The 18889-nt window shown below is 39.6% G+C and overlaps 1 protein-coding gene across 1 annotated transcript in view; it reads right to left on the bottom strand.

Moving 5' to 3' along the window:
* Positions 1-2047: 2047 nt before the first annotated feature.
* The window catches only part of LOC146768510 (tonsoku-like protein), a 59998-nt gene continuing 43156 nt past the window's right edge, over positions 2048-18889 (bottom strand). The window contains exons 16-20 of the mRNA XM_085561734.1: positions 15873-16036; positions 13195-13306; positions 11029-11902; positions 4893-5043; positions 2048-2601 (exon numbers count right to left, since the gene is read on the bottom strand). Of these exons, the coding sequence (XP_085417860.1) occupies positions 2164-2601; positions 4893-5043; positions 11029-11902; positions 13195-13306; positions 15873-16036 (1739 nt within the window). The 3' untranslated portion in view covers positions 2048-2163. The remainder of the gene's footprint in view (positions 2602-4892; positions 5044-11028; positions 11903-13194; positions 13307-15872; positions 16037-18889) is intronic.

Below are 18889 nucleotides of genomic sequence, written 5' to 3'. Positions count from 1 at the left end.
GGGGAGGAAAAATGGGGTTTTGGGGAGGAAAAATGGGGTTTTGGGGGGAAAAGATGGGGTTTTGGGAAGAAAAAATGGGGGTCTGGGAGGAAAAATTGGGATTTTTGTAGAAAAAATGGGATTTTGGGGGAAAAAAATGGGATTTTGGGGAGAAAAAATGGGATTTTGGGAGGAAAAAATGGGGTTTTGGGGAGGAAAAATGGGGTTTTAGGAAGAAAAAATGGAGGTTCTGGGGGAAAAAATGTAGTTTTGGGAGAAAAAATTGGGATTTTTGGGGAAAAAATGGGGTTTGGGAGGAAAAATTGGGGGTTTGGAAGGAAAAATTGGGATTTTTGGGAGAAAAAATGGGGTTTTGGGAGGAAAGAATGGGATTTTTTGGGGAAAAAATGGGATTTTGGGGAGAAAAAATGGGGTTTTGGGAGGAAAGAATGGGATTTTGGGGGGATTTTAGGGAAATTTGGGAATTTCCAGCGCCCAGCCCGGCGCCTGCAGCCGCAGCAGCTGCGCCAGAGCGGGCACAGCGCTGCGGGGAGAGGAAAATGGGAATTATAGGGAAAATATGGGATTTTGGGGAGAAAAAATGGGGTTTTGGGGGAAAAAAATGGGATTTTGGGAGGAAAAAATGGGATTTTGGGGAGAAAAATGGGATTTTGGGAGGAAAAAATGGAGTTTTGGGAGGAAAAAATAGGATTTTGGGGGAATTTTAGGGAAATTTGGGAATTTCCAACCCCCAGCCCGCCGCCTGCAGCCGCAGCAGCTGCGCCAGCCGCGGGCACGGCGCTGCGGGAGAGGGGAAAAAATGGGAATTTTGGGGGATTTTAGGGAAATTTGGGAATTTCCAGCCCCCAGCCCGGCACCTGCAGCTGCAGCAGCTGCGCCAGCCGCGGGCACGGCGCTGCGGGGAGCAAAAAATGGGAATTTTGGGGGAAAAATTGGGATTTTTGGGAGAAAAAATGGGATTTTTTGGGGAAAAATGGGATTTTGGGGAGAAAAAATGGAGTTTTGGGAGGAAAAAATGGGATTTTTGGGGGAAAAATGGGGTTTTGGGGGGATAAATTGGGATTTTGGGGGGAAAAATGGGATTTTGGGAGGAAAAATTGGGATTTTGGGGAGAAAAAATGGGGTTTTGGGAAGAAAAAATGGGGTTTTGGGGAAAAAATGGGGGTTTGGGAGGAAAAATTGGGGGTTTGGGAGGAAAAATTGGGATTTTTGTAGAAAAAATGGGATTCTGGGGGAAAAAAATGGGAATCTGGGGGAAAAAAATGGGATTTTGGGAGGAAAAATTGGGGTTTTGGGGGAAAAATGGGGTTTTGGGGGGAAAAAATGGGATTTTGGGGGGAAAAATGGGATTTTGGGGGGATTTTAGGGAAATTTGGGAATTTCCAGCGCCCAGCCCGGCGCCTGCAGCCGCAGCAGCTGCGCCAGAGCGGGCACGGCGCTGCGGGGAAACGGGAAAAAATGGGGATTTTGGGGGAAAAAATGGGATTTTTGGGAAGAAAAAATGGGATTTTGGGGGGAAAAAATGGGATTTTGGGAGGAAAAATTGGGATTTTTGGGAGGAAAAAATGGGGGTTTGGGAGGAAAAATTGGGATTTTGGGGGAAAAAATGGGGGTTTTTGGGGTAAAAATGGGATTTTGGGGAGAAAAAATGGAGTTTTGGGAGGAAAAAATGGGATTTTTGGGGAAAAAATGGGGTTTTGTGGGGAAAAATGGGGTTTTGGGAGGAAAAATGGGGTTTTGGGGGGAAAAATTGGGATTTTTTGGGGAATTTTGGGAAGATTTTAATGGAATTTTTGAGGAATTTTGGGGAGTTTTTGGAGGGGATTTTTTTGGGGATTTTTGGGAATTTTGGGGAGTTTTTGGAGGGGATTTTTGGGGCATTTTTGGGGGGATTTTGGGGAATTTTGGGGGGATTTTGGGAAGATTTTAATGGAATTTCGAGGGGATTTTGGGGAGTTTTTGGAGGGGATTTTCGGGGGGATTTTGGGGGGATTTCGGGAAGTTTTTGGAGGGGATTTTTTGGGGGATTTTTGGGAATTTTGGGGAGTTTTTGGAGGGGATTTTTTGGGGGATTTTTGTGAATTTCAGGGAGTTTTTGGAGGGGATTTTTTGGGGGATTTTTGGGGGGATTTTGGGGAATTTTTGGGGGATTTTGGGAAGATTTTAATGGAATTTCGAGGGGATTTCGGGGAGTTTTTGGAAGGGAATTTTGGGGAGTTTTTGGAGGGGATTTTTGGGGAATTTTAGGGATTTTTTGGAGGGGATTTTTTGGGGGATTTTGGGGGGATTTCGGGGAGTTTTTGGAGGGGATTTTTGGGCATTTTTGGGGGGATTTTGGGGAATTTTTGGGGGATTTTGGGAAGATTTTAATGGAATTTCGGGGGGATTTCGGGGAGTTTTTGGAGGGGAATTTTGGACAGGTTTTGGAGGGGATTTTTGGGGAATTTTGGGGAGTTTTTGGAGGGGATTTTTGGGGGGATTTTGGGGATTTTTGGGGGGATTTGGGGGATTTTGGGGCTCACCCAGGCCCAGGCTGGCGCAGATTCTCCGGTAGCGCTCCGGGAGCGGCGGCAAATCCCAGCCCAGGATCTCGGCCTCCACCTGGAAAAGTTCCCAAAAATCCCCAAAAATCAGCCCAAAAATCCCCAAAATCCCCCCAAATCCCTCAAAACTCCCCCAAATTCCCAAGAAAAACCCCAGAAAAACCCAAAAATTCAGAAATATAGTTCACAAACTTGGCCAAAATACTCCCCAAAATAATTGCCAAAAAATCCCTAAACAATTCCCCAAAAAACCCCAAAAAATCCATAAAACCCCAAAGACCCCCCCCCGAAATCCCCCGAATTCCCAAAAAAAAAACACCCTAAAAAAATCTCCCAAAAAAAATTTCTCAGAACCCCTGAGAATTCCCTAAAAAAAATCCTGAAAAACATCCGAGAATTCCCCGGAAAAAAAACCAAAAAACCAAAATATCCCTGAAAAATCCCCAAAAAACCCCCAAAAAATCCCCCAAAATCCACAAAAAATCTCCAAATATCCCGAAAAAACAACCAAAAATCCTCAAAAAATCCCCAAATATCCCCAAAAAATCCCCAAAAATCCCTAAATTTCCCAAATTTCCCAAAAAATTTCCCAAAATTCCCAAAATTCCTCAATCGGCCCCAAAAATCCCAGAAAAAAAACCAAAAAAATCCCAAAAAAATCCCAAAAAATCCTTAAATTTCCCAAAATTCCCGAAATTCCCAATCGGCCCCAATAATCCCAGAAAAAAACCCAAAAAAATCCAAGAAAAAGCCAAAAAAATCCCAAAAAATCCCCAAAAATCCCGGAAAAATCCCCAAATATCCACAATAAACACCCAAAAATCTGATAAAAATCCCCAAGAAACACCCAAAAATCCTCAACAAAATCCCCATAAATCCCCGAAAAATCCCCAAAAATCCCTCAATTTCCCACATTTCCCAAACAATTTCCCAAAATTCCCAAAATTCCCCAATCGGCCCCAATAATCCCAGAAAAAAACCCAAAAAAATCCAAGAAAAAGCCAAAAAAATCCCAAAAAATGCTCAAAAAATCCCAAAAAATGCCAAAAAAAATCCCAAAAAATCCCTAAATTTTCCAAATTTCCCTAAAAATTTCCCAAAATTCCCGAAATTCCTCAATCGTCCCTGAAAATCCCATAAAAAAATCCAAGAAAAAGCCAAAAAAATCCCCAAAAATGCTCAAGAAATCCCCAAAAATGCCCAAAAAATCCCCCAAAATCCTGGAAAAATCCCCAAAAAATCCCTACATTTCCCAAATTTCCCTAAAAATTTCCCAAAATTCCCGAAATTCCTCAATCGTCCCTGAAAATCCCCGAAAAAAACCCGAAAAAATCCCAAAAAAATCCCCAAAAAATCCCCAAAAATCCCTACATTTCCCAAAAATCCCGAAATCCCCAATCGGCCCCAAGAATCCCAGAAAAAAACCCGAAAAAATCCAAGAAAAAGCCAAAAAAATCCCCCAAAATGCTGGAAAAATCCCAAAAAATCCCCGAAAAATCCCCAAAAATCCCAGAAAAATCCCCAAAAATTTCCCAAAATTCCTCAATCGGCCCCAATAATCCCAGAAAAAAAAAACGAAAAAAACCCGAAAAAATCCCGAAAAAATCCCAACAAAATCCCCAAAAAATTCCTAAAAATCCCTAAATTTCCCAAAATTCCCGAAATTCCCAATCGGCCCCAAGAATCCCAGAAAAAAACCGAAAAAATCCCCAAAAATCCCCGAAAAATCCCTAAATTTCCCAAAATTCCCGAAATTCCCAATCGGCCCCAATAATCCCGGAATGAAACCCAAAAAAATCCAAGAAAAAGCCAAAAAAATCCCGAAAAATCCCAAAAAAAATCCCAAAAAAATCCCCAAAAATCCCGAAATTCCCAATCGGCCCCAAGAATCCCGGAAAAAAACCCAAAAAAATCCAAGAAAAACCCAAAAAAATCCCCAAAAATCCCCAAAAATCCCGGAAAAATCCCCATAAATCCCCGAAAAATCCCCAAAAATCCCTCAATTTCCCACATTTCCCAAACAATTTCCCAAATTTCCCAAAATTCCCCAATCAGCCCCAATAATCTCAGAAAAAAACCCGAAAAAATCCGAAAAATCCAAAAAAATCCCAAAAAAATCCCAAAAAATCCCCAAAAATCCCTAAATTTCCCAAAATTCCCGAAATTCCCAATCGGCCCCAAGAATCCCAGAAAAAAAACCCAAAAAAATGCTAGAAAAACCCAAAAAAATCCCCCAAAATCCTGGAAAAATCCCAAAAAATCCCGGAAAAATCCCCAAAAATGCCCCAAACTGCCCGAAATCTTTGGCAGAATTCCGGAAATTCCCGGAATCCCGGGAATGGGTCTCACCTGCTCGCCGTCGGCCAGGACGTGGCGCAGGCGGTCGCGCGGCTCCAGCCGGGCCCCGGCGCGGCGCAGCCGCAGCCTCGGCACGCGCCCGGCGCCGCCGGCGAAGCGCTCGGCCGCCGCCGCGCTCAGCCAGGCCACCGACGGCGATTGGCTGGAAATCAATCAGAAATCCATCGTCAATAGCAGCCAAAATCCAATCATAAATCAATAATCAATGGCATCCAAAATCCCACATCAATAGCATTCAAAATCCAATCATAAATCAATAATCAATGGCATCCAAAATCCAAAATCAATAGCATTCAAAATCCATAATCAATGGCATCCAAAATCCCAAATCAATAGCATCCAAAACCCCAAATCAATAGCCACCGACGGGGATTGGCTGGAAATCAATCAGAAATCGATCGTCAATAGCAGCCAAAATCCAATCATAAATCAATAATCAATGGCATCCAAAATCCCACATCAATAGCCACCGACGGCGATTGGCTGGAAATCAATCAGAAATCCATCATCAATAGCAGCCACAATCCAATCATAAATCCATAATCAATGGCATCCAAAATCCCAAATCAATAGCATCCAAAATCCATCATCAATAGCAGCCAAAATCCAATCATAAATCCCAAATCAATGGCATCCAAAATCCATAATCAATAGCCACCGACGGGGACTGGCTGGGAAATCAATCAGAAATCCATCGTCAATAGCAGCCACAATCCAATCATAAATCAATAGTCAATGGCATCCAAAATCCCACATCAATGGCATCCAAAATCCAATCCAAAATCCATAATCAATGGCATCCAAAATCCCAAATCAATAGCCACCGACGGGGATTGGCTGGGAAATCAATCAGAAATCGATCGTCAATAGCAGCCACAATCCAATCATAAATCTATAGTCAATGGCATCCAAAATCCAAAATCAATAGCATCCAAAATCCATAATCAATAGCCACCGACGGGGACTGGCTGGGAAATCAATCAGAAATCAATCATCAATAGTGCCCAAAATCCAATCATAAATCCATAATCAATGGCATCCAAAATCAATAATCAATAGCCACCGACGGGGATTGGCTGGGAAATCAATCAGAAATCAATCATCAATAGCGCCCAAAATCCAATCATAAATCAATAATCAATGGCATCCAAAATCCCAAATCAATAGCCACCGATGGGGACTGGCTGGGAAATCAATCAGAAATCGATCGTCAATAGCAGCCACAATCCAATCATAAATCAATAATCAATGGCATCCAAAATCCAAAATCAATGGCATCCAAAATCCCAAATCAATAGCCACCGACGGGGACTGGCTGGGAAATCAATCAGAAATCGATCGTCAATAGCAGCCACAATCCAATCATAAATCAATAGTCAATGGCATCCAAAATCCAAAATCAATAGCCACCGACGGGGACTGGCTGGGAAATCAATCAAAAATCAATCATCAATAGCACCCACAATCCAATCCAAAATCCATAATCAATGGCATCCAAAATCCCACATCAATGGCATCCAAAATCCCAAATCAATAGCCACTGACGGGGACTGGCTGGGAAATCAATCCAAAATCCATCGTCAATAGCACCGAAAATCCAATCATAAATCCCAAATCAATGGTATCCAAAATCCAAAATCAATAGCATCCAAAATCCGATCCAAAATCAATAATGAATGGCATCCAAAATCCCAAATCAATAGCCACCGTGGGGGATTGGCTGGGAAATCAATCAGAAATCAATCGTCAATAGCGCCCAAAGTCCAATCATAAATCCATAATCAATGGCATCCAAAATCCATAATCAATGGCATCCAAAATCCCAAATCAATGGCATCCAAAATCCCAAATCAATAGCCACCGACGGGGACTGGCTGGGAAATCAATCAGAAATCCATCGTCAATAGCGCCCAAAATCCAATCATAAATCAATAATCAATGGCATCCAAAATCCCACATCAATGGCATCCAAAATCCAATCCAAAATCCATAATCAATGGCATCAAAAATCCCAAATCAATAGCATCCAAAATCCATAATCAATGGCATCAAAATCCCAAATCAATAGCCACCGTGGGGGATTGGCTGGGAAATCAATCAGAAATCAATCGTCAATAGCGCCCAAAGTCCAATCATAAATCCATAATCAATGGCATCCAAAATCCATAATCAATGGCATCCAAAATCCCAAATCAATGGCATCCAAAATCCCAAATCAATAGCCACCGACGGGGACTGGCTGGGAAATCAATCAGAAATCCATCGTCAATAGCGCCCAAAATCCAATCATAAATCAATAATCAATGGCATCCAAAATCCCACATCAATGGCATCCAAAATCCAATCCAAAATCCATAATCAATGGCATCAAAAATCCCAAATCAATAGCATCCAAAATCCATAATCAATGGCATCAAAATCCCAAATCAATGGCATCAAAATCCCAAATCAATGGCATCCAAAATCCATCATCAATAGCACCCAAAATCCAATCATAAATCCATAATCAATGGCATCCAAAATCCATAATCAATAGCCACCGACGGGGATTGGCTGGGAAATCAATCCGAAATCAATCATCAATAGCGCCCAAAATCCAATCATAAATCAATAATCAATGGCATCCAAAATCCCAAATCAATAGCACCCAAAATCCCAAATCAATGGCATCCAAAATCAATAATCAATAGTATCCAAAATCCAATCCAAAATCCATAATCAATGGCATCCAAAATCCATAATCAATAATCCCAATCGGATATCCAATGGGTTTCACATCCTGGCATTGATCGATTGGAACGTTCCGAGCGGCTCCAAATTTTGGGGATTTTTGGGGATTTTTTGGGATTTTTTGGCAATTTTTTTCAGGTTTTTCTCCCTTTCTAGAGGATTTTTCGGGAATTTTGGGTCAATTTTTCGGGAATTTTGGGTCAATTTTTTTGGGAATTTTTCGGGGATTTTTTGGGAATTTTTCGGGGATTTTTTGGCGATTTTTAAATTTTTTTTTTTTGCATTTTTTTCAGATTTTTTATGAATTTATTCGGATTTTTTGGGGTTTTTTTCCTCCATTTCTGGGGATTTTTTGGGAATTATTTGTGAATTTTTCGGCATTTTTTGATCAAATTTTGGGAATTTTTTTTTTTTAATTTTCCAGGATTTTTTTTGTCAAATTTTTGAGAATTTTTTGTGATTTTTTTTCAGATTTTTTTTGGTGATTTTTTGCGATTTTTTCTGATTTTTGGGAATTTTTTTTCTGATTTTTTTTCCAGATTTTTTTCCCAATTTTTGGGTGAATTTTTTCGGGAATTTTTGGTCAATTTTGGGGAATTTTTGGGGCATTTTTGGCGATTTTTAAGTTTTTTTTTTTTTGCAATTTTTTCAGATTTTTTATGAATTTGTTCGGATTTTTTGGGGTTTTTTTCCTCCATTTCTGGGGATTTTATGGGAATTATTTGGGAATTTTTCGGGAATTTTTGGTCAAGTTTTGGGAATTTTTTTTTTGAATTTTCCAGGATTTTTTTTGTCAATTTTTTAAGAATTTTTGGTGATTTTTTTGTGATTTTTTGCGATTTTTTCTGATTTTTGGGAATTTTTTTCTGATTTTTTTTTCCAGATTTTTTTCCCCATTTTTTGGGGATTTTTCCCCCCATTTTTTGGGGAATTGGGTGAATTTTTGGTGAATTTTTTCGGGATTTTTTGGTCAATTTTTGGGATTTTTTTGGGGATTTTTTGGTTAATTTTTTAGGGGAATTTTAGGGAATTTTTTGTCAATTTTTTAATGATTTTTGGGGATTTTTTTCTGATTTTTTTCTGGATTTTTTGCCATTTTCTTCAGATTTTTTGTCAATTTTGGAGGAATGTTTTTGAGAAGTTTTTTGGTTTTTTTTCCAATTTTTCTCTCAATTTTTGGGCAATTTTCTGGGAATTTTTCAGAATTTTTAGGGGATTTTTGGACAGTTTTGGGGGTTTTTTAAGAAATTTTTTGGAATTCTTTTCTGATTTTTGGTGAATTTTTTTCTGATTTTTTTTCAGGTTCTTTCTCCATTTGTAGGGGATTTTTTGGGAATTTTTTGGGGCATTTTTTGTGAATTTTTTCGGGATTTTTTTGTCAATTTTTGGGATTTTTTTTTTTTGTGAATTTTACAGGATTTTTGGTCAATTTTGGGGAATTTTTCGGGATTTTTTTGTGATTTTTTCCAACTTTTTTCTGAATTTTTTTCAGGTTTCTTCTCCCTTTGTACGGGATTTTTTGGGAATTTTTTGGGAATTTTTCAGAGTTTTTTCTGATTTTTAGGGAATTTTTGGGGAATTTTTTGGGAATTTTTCGGAATTTTTTCTGATTTTTAGGGAATTTTTTGGGGATTTTTTGCGATTTTTTAACTGAATTTTTTGCATTTTTTTGAGATTTTTTTTTGGTGATTTTTTTCAGATTTTTTTCTGATTTTTTGTGAATTTTTTCTCCATTTGTAGGGGATTTTTTAGGAATTTTTTGTGAATTTTTCGGGATTTTTTGGTGAATTTTTGGGAATTTTTTTGGTGATTTTTTTCTGATTTTTTCTAAAATTTTTAAGATTTTTTCAGAATTTTTTGCATTTCCTTTCAGATTTTTTTCATCTATTTTCTCCATTTGCAAGGGATTTTTTTGGGAATTTTTGGTGAATTTCTATGGATTTTTTTTGTCTAGTTTTGGGATTTTTTGGGTGAATTTTCCAGGATTTTTTTGTGATTTTTTTGTGATTTTTTTCAGGTTTTTTTTTCAGCATTTTTCTCCATTTTTTGGGAATTTCTGGGTAAAATTTTCAGGATTTTTTTGGATTTTTGGATGAAGTTTTTTGTGTTTTTGGGTGAATTTTATGCAATTTTGGTTTTTTTTGGGGCATTTTTTGGGGCATTTTTTGGGGCATTTTTTGGGGCATTTTTTGTGATTTTTTGAGGGATTTTCTGTGATTTTTTTCTGATTTTTTGGGGAAATTTGGGGGATTTTTTTGAGGAATTTTTGGAGATTTTTGAAAATTTTTTAGGGATTTTTTGTGATTTTTTTGGTGCATTTTCTGTTAATTTTTGGAATTTTTTTTGGAGGGATTTTTTGTGATTTTTTTGCTGATTTTTCCTGAATTTTTTGCAATTTTTTCAGATTTTTTTGTGAATTTTTTCAGGTTTTGTTGCAATTTTTGGGGAGAGTTTTTGGGAAGTTTTAAGGGATTTTTTGTGAACTTTTGAGAATTTTTTGTCAATTTTTGGGAATTTTTTGGGGTTTTTTTTTTGCGATTTTTTTCTGACTTTTTACTGAATTTTTTGCAATTTTTTTGCGATTATTTTGCAATTTTTTTGTGATTTTTTTCTGATTTTTTTCAGGTTCTTTCTCCATTTGTAGGGCATTTTTTGGGAATTTTTTTGGGAATTTTCCAAGATTTTTTTGTCAATTTTTGGGAATTTTTTGGTAATTTCTTCAGATTTTTTGGGGCGATTTTTAAAGGGGTTTTTTTCTGATTTTTTCCAGATTTTTTCCTCAATTTTTGGGGATTTTGGGTGAATTTTTGGGTGAATTTTTGGGGAATAGTTGGGATTTTTTGGGATGATTTGGGTGAATTTTTGGGGATTTTTTTCAGAACTTTTGAGGGAATTTTTTCAGCATTTTTTTGGAATTTTTCCTTTTTTCTTTTGATTTTTTTGGGAATTTTTTGGCGATTTTTTGAGGAATTTTTGGGGATTTTTTGGGGGAATTTTTGGGGAATTTTTTGTGGATTTTAGGGGGGATTCTCTGGAATTTTGGGGGAATTTTTTAGGGGGATTTTATGGAATTTTTGGGAATGTTTGGGGATTTTTTTGGGATTATTTGTGGATTTTTGGGGAATATTTTGTGATTTTTTTGGGGATTCAATGGGATTTTTAGGGAATTTTGGGTGAATTTTTGGGACTTTTTTTGGGATCTTTTGGTGAATTTTTTGGTGACTTTTTGAGGAATTTTTTGGGATTTCCTTGGGATTTTTTGGGATTATTTTTTGGATACTTTTGGGGAATATTTTGTGGATTTTTTTAGGGAATTCTCTGGGATTTTTGGGAATTTTTGGGGGATTTTTTTGGGGTACTTTGTGGAATTTTGGGAATTTTTTGGGGGAATTCTCACCTGGGCGCCACCGGGATGAGGAAAAGCTCGTCCTGGATTCGGATCCGGATCCTCAGGGCCGCAAGCGGAGCAGAATTCCCGGAAAATTCCCGAATTTCTCCCGAATCCCCGGAAAATTCCGGAATTTCTGCCGAATCTCCAGAAAATTCCGGAATTTCTGCCGAATCTCCAGAAAATTCCGGAATTTCCGCCGAATCTCCAGAAAATTCCGGAATTTCCCCCGAATCCCTGGAAAATTCTGGAATTTCTGCCGAATCCCCAGAAAATTCCGGAATTTCCGCCAAATTCCCGGAATTTTCCTGAATTTCCCCCAAATTCCCGGAAAATTCCGGCATTTCCCCCAAATCCCGGGAATTTTCCGAACAATCTGAGCCCAAATCAGGGAATTCCCGCGGCTCCGAATGCCCCAAATCCCCCAAATCCCGGGAACTTCCGGCCTTGGGAATTTTGGCATCCCGGAATTCCCGGAATTCCCGGAAATTCCGGCGGCTTTTTTTCCGGGACGGCGCCAGATCGTCCTCCAGCCAATCCTCCTGCGCCAGGAATTCCTCCAGCGGGATCAGCGCCGGCCGCGCCCCCTCGCCCGAAAATTTGGGAATTTTGGGAATTCCCGCCAAAATATTGGGATTTCCCGCCAAAACTGGGGGGTTTTTTGGTGGAATTTGGGGGTTTTTTGGTGGAAATTTGGGATTTTCCGTCGGGATTTGGGGATTTTCCAGGAAAATGTCGGGATTTTCCGTCGGGATTTGGGGATTTTCGGCGGCGGGTTTCCCCAAATTTGGGTTTTTTCCCTCGTTTTCGGCCTCCGGGATCCGTTGGCGCTTCCGGGCGGGGCTGGAGGCGGAATTTGGGATTTGGGGATCCTCGGGAGCGCCTGGAAAAGAGAAAATTTGGGATTTTTGGGGAAATTTGGGGAAAAACGGGGAAAATGTGGGATTTTTGGGGGAAATTTGGGGAAAAAACGGGGAAAATTTGGGATTTTTGGGGGAAATTTGGGGAAAAAAACGGGAAAAATTTGGGATTTTTGGGGGAAATTTGGGGAAAAAAGGGGAAAAATTTGGGATTTTTGGGGGGGAAATTTGGGGAAAAAAACGGGAAAAATTTGGGATTTTTGGGGAGGAAAATTTGGGATTTTTGGCCCTATATTTTCCCAATAAATTCACAAAAAATTCTCAATATATTCCCGATTTTTTCCCAATAAATTCCCAATTTTTTCCCAATAAATTCCTGATATTTTCCCGATCTTTTCCCAATATTTTCCCGATATTTTCCTGATCTTTTCCCTATAAATTTCCAATAAAGTCCCAATAAATTCCCGATATTTTCCCAATAAATTCCCAATATTTTCCCGATATTTTCCCAATAAATTCCCAATAAATTCCCGATATTTTCCCGATCTTTTCCCAATATTTTCCCAATAAATTCCCGATATTTTCCCAATAAATTCCCGGTATTTTCCCGATCTTTTCCCAATATTTTCCCAATAAATTCCCAATATTTTCCCAATAAAATCCCAATATTTTCCCGATATTTTCCCAATAAATTCCCAATATTTTCCCGCTATTTTCCCGCTATTTTCCCGCTATTTTCCCAATAAATTCCCGCTATTTTCCCAATAAATTCCTGCTATTTTCCCGCTATTTTCCCGCTATTTTCCCAATAAATTCCCGATATTTTCCCAATAAATTCCCAATATTTTCCCGCTATTTTCCCGCTATTTTCCCGCTATTTTCCCAATAAATTCCCGCTATTTTCCCAATAAATTCCCGCTATTTTCCCAATAAATTCCCGCTATTTTCCCGCTATTTTCCCAATAAATTCCCGCTATTTTCCCAATAAATTCCCAATAAATTCCCGATATTTTCCCAATAAATTCCCAATATTTTCCCAATATTTTCCCAATAAATTCCCGATATTTTCCCGATATTTTCCCGCTATTTTCCCAATAAATTCCCGATATTTTCCCAATAAATTCCCGCTATTTTCCCAATAAATTCCCGATATTTTCCCAATAAATTCCCAATAAATTCCCGATATTTTCCCAATAAATTCCCGCTATTTTCCCGGTATTTTCCCAATAAATTCCCGGTATTTTCCCGATATTTTCCCGATATTTTCCCAATAAAATCCCAATAAATTCCCGCTATTTTCCCGCTATTTTCCCACCTTTTTCGCGGAGCAGCCGCAGCGTTTCCCGGGCGTCCTGGCGGGTCTCGGCGTCGAGCTCGGGCCCGAAGCTGCGCAGCCACTCCTGCAGCGTCTGCAGCGGCGTCCGGCCCTGCCCACGGAAAAGCCCAAAAAATCCCGAAATATCCCCAAAAAATCGCCAAAAACATCACGGAAAAAATCAGGGAAAAATCACGGGAAAAACAAAAAAAATCGCGCAAAAAACGGGGGAAAAATGCCTAAAAAATCCAAAGAAAATCAGGAAAAAATCTGTAAATAATCCGAAAAAATTTAAAAAAAACCATTGTGGAATAAACCAGGAAAAAATGAGGGAAAAAGAAAAAGAAATGCCTGAAAAAACGGGGGGAAAATGCCTAAAAAAGCCCAAAAAAGCCCGAAATAACCCCAAAAAATAGCCAAAAACATCACGGAAAAAAGCAGGGGAAAATCACGGGAAAACCAAAAAAAATAGCGCAAAAAAAGGGGGAAAAATTCCTAAAAAAATCCAAAGAAAATCGGGAAAAAATCAGGAAAAAAATCTGTAAATAATCCGAAAAAATTTAAAAAAAAACCATTGTGGAATAAACCAGGAAAAAATGAGGGAAAAAGAAAAAGAAATGCCTGAAAAAACGGGGGAAAAATGCCTAAAAAAGCCCAAAAAAGCCCGAAATAACCCCAAAAAATCGCCAAAAACATCACGGAAAAAAGCAGGGGAAAATCACGGGAAAAACAAAAAAAATAGCGCAAAAAAAGGGGGAAAAATTCCTAAAAAATCCAAAGAAAATCAGGAAAAAATCTGTAAATAATCCGAAAAATTTTAAAAAAAACCATTGTGGAATAAACCAGGAAAAAATGAGGGAAAAAGAAACAAAAATTCCTGAAAAAAGGGGAAAAATTCCTAAAAAATCCCAAAAAAAGGGGGGAAAAAAATCCTAAAAAAATCAGGAAAAAATCCGTAAATAATCCCCAAAAAATATCCTAAAAACTTACGGAAAAAATCAGGGAAAAATCACGGGAAAAACAAAAAAAATCGCGCAAAAAAAGGGGGAAAAATTCCTAAAAAACCCCAAAAAAAGGGGGGGAAAAATCCTAAAAAAATCAGGAAAAAATCCGTAAATAATCCACAAAAAATATCCTAAAAACTTACGGAAAAAATCAGGAAAAAATGAGGGAAAAAGACAAAAAAATGTCTGAAAAAATGGGGGGAAAATGCCTAAAAAATCCAAAGAAAATAGTAATAAAAATCCTAAAAAAACCAGGAAAAAATACATAAATAATCCCAAAAAATAAAAAAAAAACATTGTGGAAAAAATCAGGGAAAAATGAGGGAAAAAGAAAAAGAAATGCCTGAAAAAAGGGGGAAAAAATCCCCAAAAAATCAGGAAAAAATGTGTAAATAATCCAAAAAAATTTTTAAAAAACCATTGTGGAATAAACCAGGAAAAAATGAGGGAAAAAGAAACAAAAATTCCTGAAAAAAGGGGGAAAAATGCCTAAAAAATCCAAAGAAAATCGTGAAAAAATCCTAAAAAAAGCCAAGAAAAAATCCGTAAATAATCCCAAAAAATTCCTAAAAAATTCCAATAAAATTCTGATAAAATTCCGATAAAATTCTGAAAAAATTCCCAGAGAATTCCCAGTAAAATTGGGATTTTTGCTCATCTTGGCATTGCGGATGCGGATCAGCAGCTGCGCCATGGCGAAGCTCAGGGGGCAGAAATACCCCAAAAAAATCCCCAAAAATGGGGAAAAATCCGAAAAAAAATATGAGAAAATAATCAATAAATCACAAAAAAAATCCTGCTCAAAGAATCAGGAAAAAATCCCGAAAAAATTCGATAAAAATCAGAAAAAATCGTAAAAAATGGCCGAAAAATGGGGAAAAAATTGGGAAAAAAATCTGAAAAAATTCTGAAAAAATTCCCAAAAAAATCTGAAAAAATTCCAATACAATTCCGATAAAATTCCAATAAAATTCCCGATGAATTTTGGGAATTTTGCTCACCTTGGCGTCGCGGGCGGCGAGGCAGGCGCCGCTGCGGATCAGCAGCTGCGCCACGGCGAAGCTCAGGGGGCAGAAATACCCCAAAAAAATCCCCAAAAATGGGAAAAAATCCCAAAAACAATATGAGAAAATAATCAATAAATCACAAAAAAAATCCTGCTCAAAGAATCAGGAAAAAATCCCGAAAAAATTCGATAAAAATCTGAAAAAATTGTAAAAAATGGCCGAAAAATGGGGAAAAAATTGGGAAAAAAATCTGAAAAAATTCCCAAAAAATTCTGATACAATTCCGATAAAATTCCAATAAAATTCCCAATAAATTTTGGGAATTTCCTCACCTTGGCGTCGCGGGCGGCGAGGCAGGCGCCGCTGCGGATCAGCAGCTGCGCCAGAGGGATTCTCAGGGGTAAAAATACCCCAAAAAAATCCCCAAAAATGGGGAAAAATCCGAAAAAAAAAGAGAAAATAATCAATAAATCACAAAAAAAATCCTGCTCAAAAATCAGGAAAAAATCCTGCAAAAATTTGAGAAAAATCAGAAAAAATCGTAAAAAATGGCCGAAAAATGGGGAAAAAATTGGGAAAAAAATCTGAAAAAATTCCCAAAAAATTCTGATACAATTCCGATAAAATTCCGATAAAATTCCCGATAAATTCTGGGAATTTTGCTCACCTTGGCGTCGCGGGCGGCGAGGGAAGCGCCGCTGCGGATCAGCAGCTGCGCCACGGCGAAGCGTCCCGAGGCCAGCGCGTCGTGCAGCGGCGTCAGCCCCTCGCAGCCCGGCCCGCCCGCGTCGTCCCGCGCCGCGCCCCGCGCCAGCAGCAGCCGCGCGATCTCTGACAATTAATTAATTCATTAATTAGTTCATTAATTAACTCATGGTGAGCCTAAAGCCTAAAGCTGATCCTAAACCCGATCCTGATCCTAAAGCTGATCCCGATCCAGATCCCGATCCTGTTCCTGACGCCGCCCCGCGCCAGCAGCAGCCGCGCGATCTCTGACAATTAATTAATTGATTAATTAATTAATGATGAGCCTAAAACTGATCCTGAGCCTAAACCTGATCCTGATCCTAAACCCGATCCTGATCCTAAATCGGGTCCCAGTCCTGATCCCGATCCTGTTCCTGACGCCGCCCCGCGCCAGCAGCAGCCGCGCGATCTCTGGGACATTAATTAATTAATTTGTTCATTAATGACGAGCCTAAAACTGATCCTGAGCCTAAATCTGAGCCTGGTCCTAAAGCTGAACCTAAATCTGATCCTAAATCGGGTCCCAGTCCTGATCCCGATCCTGTTCTTGACGCCGCCCCGCGCCAGCAGCAGCCGCGCGATCTCTGGGAAATTAATTGATTAATTAGTTAATTAATTAATGACGAGCCTAAAACTGAGCCTGAGCCTAAATCTGATCCTGATCCTAAACCTGATCCTGATCCTAAATGTGATCCCAGTCCTGATCCTGATCCTGTTCCTGACGCCGCCCCGCGCCAGCAGCAGCCGCGCGATCTCTGGCAATTAATCCAGTGATTAATTAGTTAATTAATTCATTCATGCTGAGCCTAAAGCCTAAAGCTGATCCTAAACCTGATCCTGATCCTAAATCGGGTCCCAGTCCTGATCCCGATCCTGTTCCTGACGCCGCCCCGCGCCAGCAGCAGCCACGCGATCTCTGACAATTAATTGATTAATTAGTTAATTAATGACGAGCCTAAAACTGAGCCTGAGCCTAACCCTAACCCTGGTCCTAAATCTGATCCTGATCCTAAACCTGATCCTGATCCTAAATGTGATCCCAGTCCTGATCCTGATCCTGTTCCTGACGCCCCACACCAGCAGCAGCCGCGTGATCTCTGGCAATTAATTGATTAATTAGTTAATTAATTAACTCATGCTGAGCCTAAAGCCTAAAGCTGATCCTAAACCTGATCCTGATCCTAAATCGGGTCCCGGTCCTGATCCCGATCCTGTTCCTGACGCCGCCCCGCGCCAGCAGCAGCCGCGCGATCTCTGGGAGATTAATTAATTAATTAGTTCATTAATGACGAGCCTAAAACTGAGCCTGAGCCTAGATCTGATCCTGATCCTAAAGCTGATCCTAAATCTGATCCTAAATCTGATCCCGGTCCTGATCCCGATCCTGTTCCTGACGCCGCCCCGCGCCAGCAGCAGCCGCGCGATCTCTGGCAATTAATTCATTGATTAATTAATTAATTAATTAATTAATGCTGAGCCTAAATCCTAAAGCTGATCCTAAACCTGATCCTGATCCTAAATCTGATCCCGGTCCTGATCCCGATCCTGTTCCTGACGCCGCCCCGCGCCAGCAGCAGCCGCGCGATCTCTGACAATTAATTGATTAATTAGTTAATTAATGACGAGCCTAAAACTGAGCCTGAGCCTAAACCTGATCCTGATCCTAAAGCTGATCCTGATCCTAAATCGGGTCCCGATCCTGATCCCGATCCTGTTCCTGACGCCGCCCCGCGCCAGCAGCAGCCGCGCGATCTCTGGGAGATTAATTAATTGATTAGTTAGTTAATTAATTAACTCATGCTGAGCCTAAAGCCTAAAGCTGATCCTAAACCTGATCCTGATCCTAAATCGGGTCCCAGTCCTGATCCCGATCCTGTTCCTGACGCCGCCCCGCGCCAGCAGCAGCCACGCGATCTCTGACAATTAATTGATTGATAAATTAATTAATTAATTAATGCTGAGCCTAAATCCTAAAGCTGATCCTGATCCTAAATGTGATCCAGAATCTGATCCCGTACCTAACCCCAATTCCCAGACCAGATTTCCTTCCTTTTTTGGGGGATTTCCCCCCTTTTCTCCTTTTTTTTGGGATTTCTTCATTTTTTTGGGATTTTCCCACTTTTTTTTGTATTTCCCCCATTTTTTGGGGGATTCCCCCCCAGTTTTTGGGATTTTTCCCCCCCCCCCCATTTTTTGGGATTTTTCCCCTCAAATTTTGGGATTTTCCCACCCAGTTTTTGGGGATTTTTTCCCCTCATTTTTTAGGTTTTTTCCCCCCCATTTTTTGGGATTTCTGCCCATTTTTGGGGGGATTTCCCCCATTTTTGGGGCGATTTCCCCCATTTTTTGAATCCTTCCCTTTTTTTGGGGATTTCCCCCTTTTTTGGAGGATTTTCCCCCATTTTTGGGTGGATTTCCCCCATTTTTTGAATTCTTCCCTTTTTTGGGGGATTTTCCCCCATTTTTTGGGGGATTTTCCCCCATTTTTGGGTGGATTTCCCCCATTTTTTGAATTCTTCCCTTTTTTGGGGGATTTTCCCCCATTTTTGGGGGGATTTCTCCCATTTTTGGGGGGATTTCCCCCATTTTTTGAATCCTTCCCTTTTTTTTGGGATTTTCCCCCATTTTTGGGGCGATTTCCCCCATTTTTTGAATTCTTCCCTTTTTTTGGGATTTCCCCCCCTTTTTTGGGTAATTCCCCCAATTTTTGAGTGGATTTCCCCCATTTTTTGAATCCTTCCCTTTTTTTGGGATTTTCCCCCATTTTTGGGGCGATTTCCCCCATTTTTTGAATTCTTCCCTTTTTTGGGGATTTCCCCCCCTTTTTTGCGGAATTTCCCCCAATTTTTGGGTGGATTTCCCCCATTTTTTGAATTCTTCCCTTTTTTTGGGATTTCCCCCCCTTTTTTGTGTAATTCCCCCCATTTTTGGGTGGAT

Source organism: Lonchura striata, chromosome 2 (assembly GCF_050655825.1).
Source record: "Lonchura striata isolate lonStrDom1 chromosome 2, ASM5065582v1, whole genome shotgun sequence".
NCBI classification, from domain to species: Eukaryota; Metazoa; Chordata; class Aves; order Passeriformes; family Estrildidae; genus Lonchura; species Lonchura striata.
This window is presented reverse-complemented; position numbering and strand designations above follow the sequence as displayed.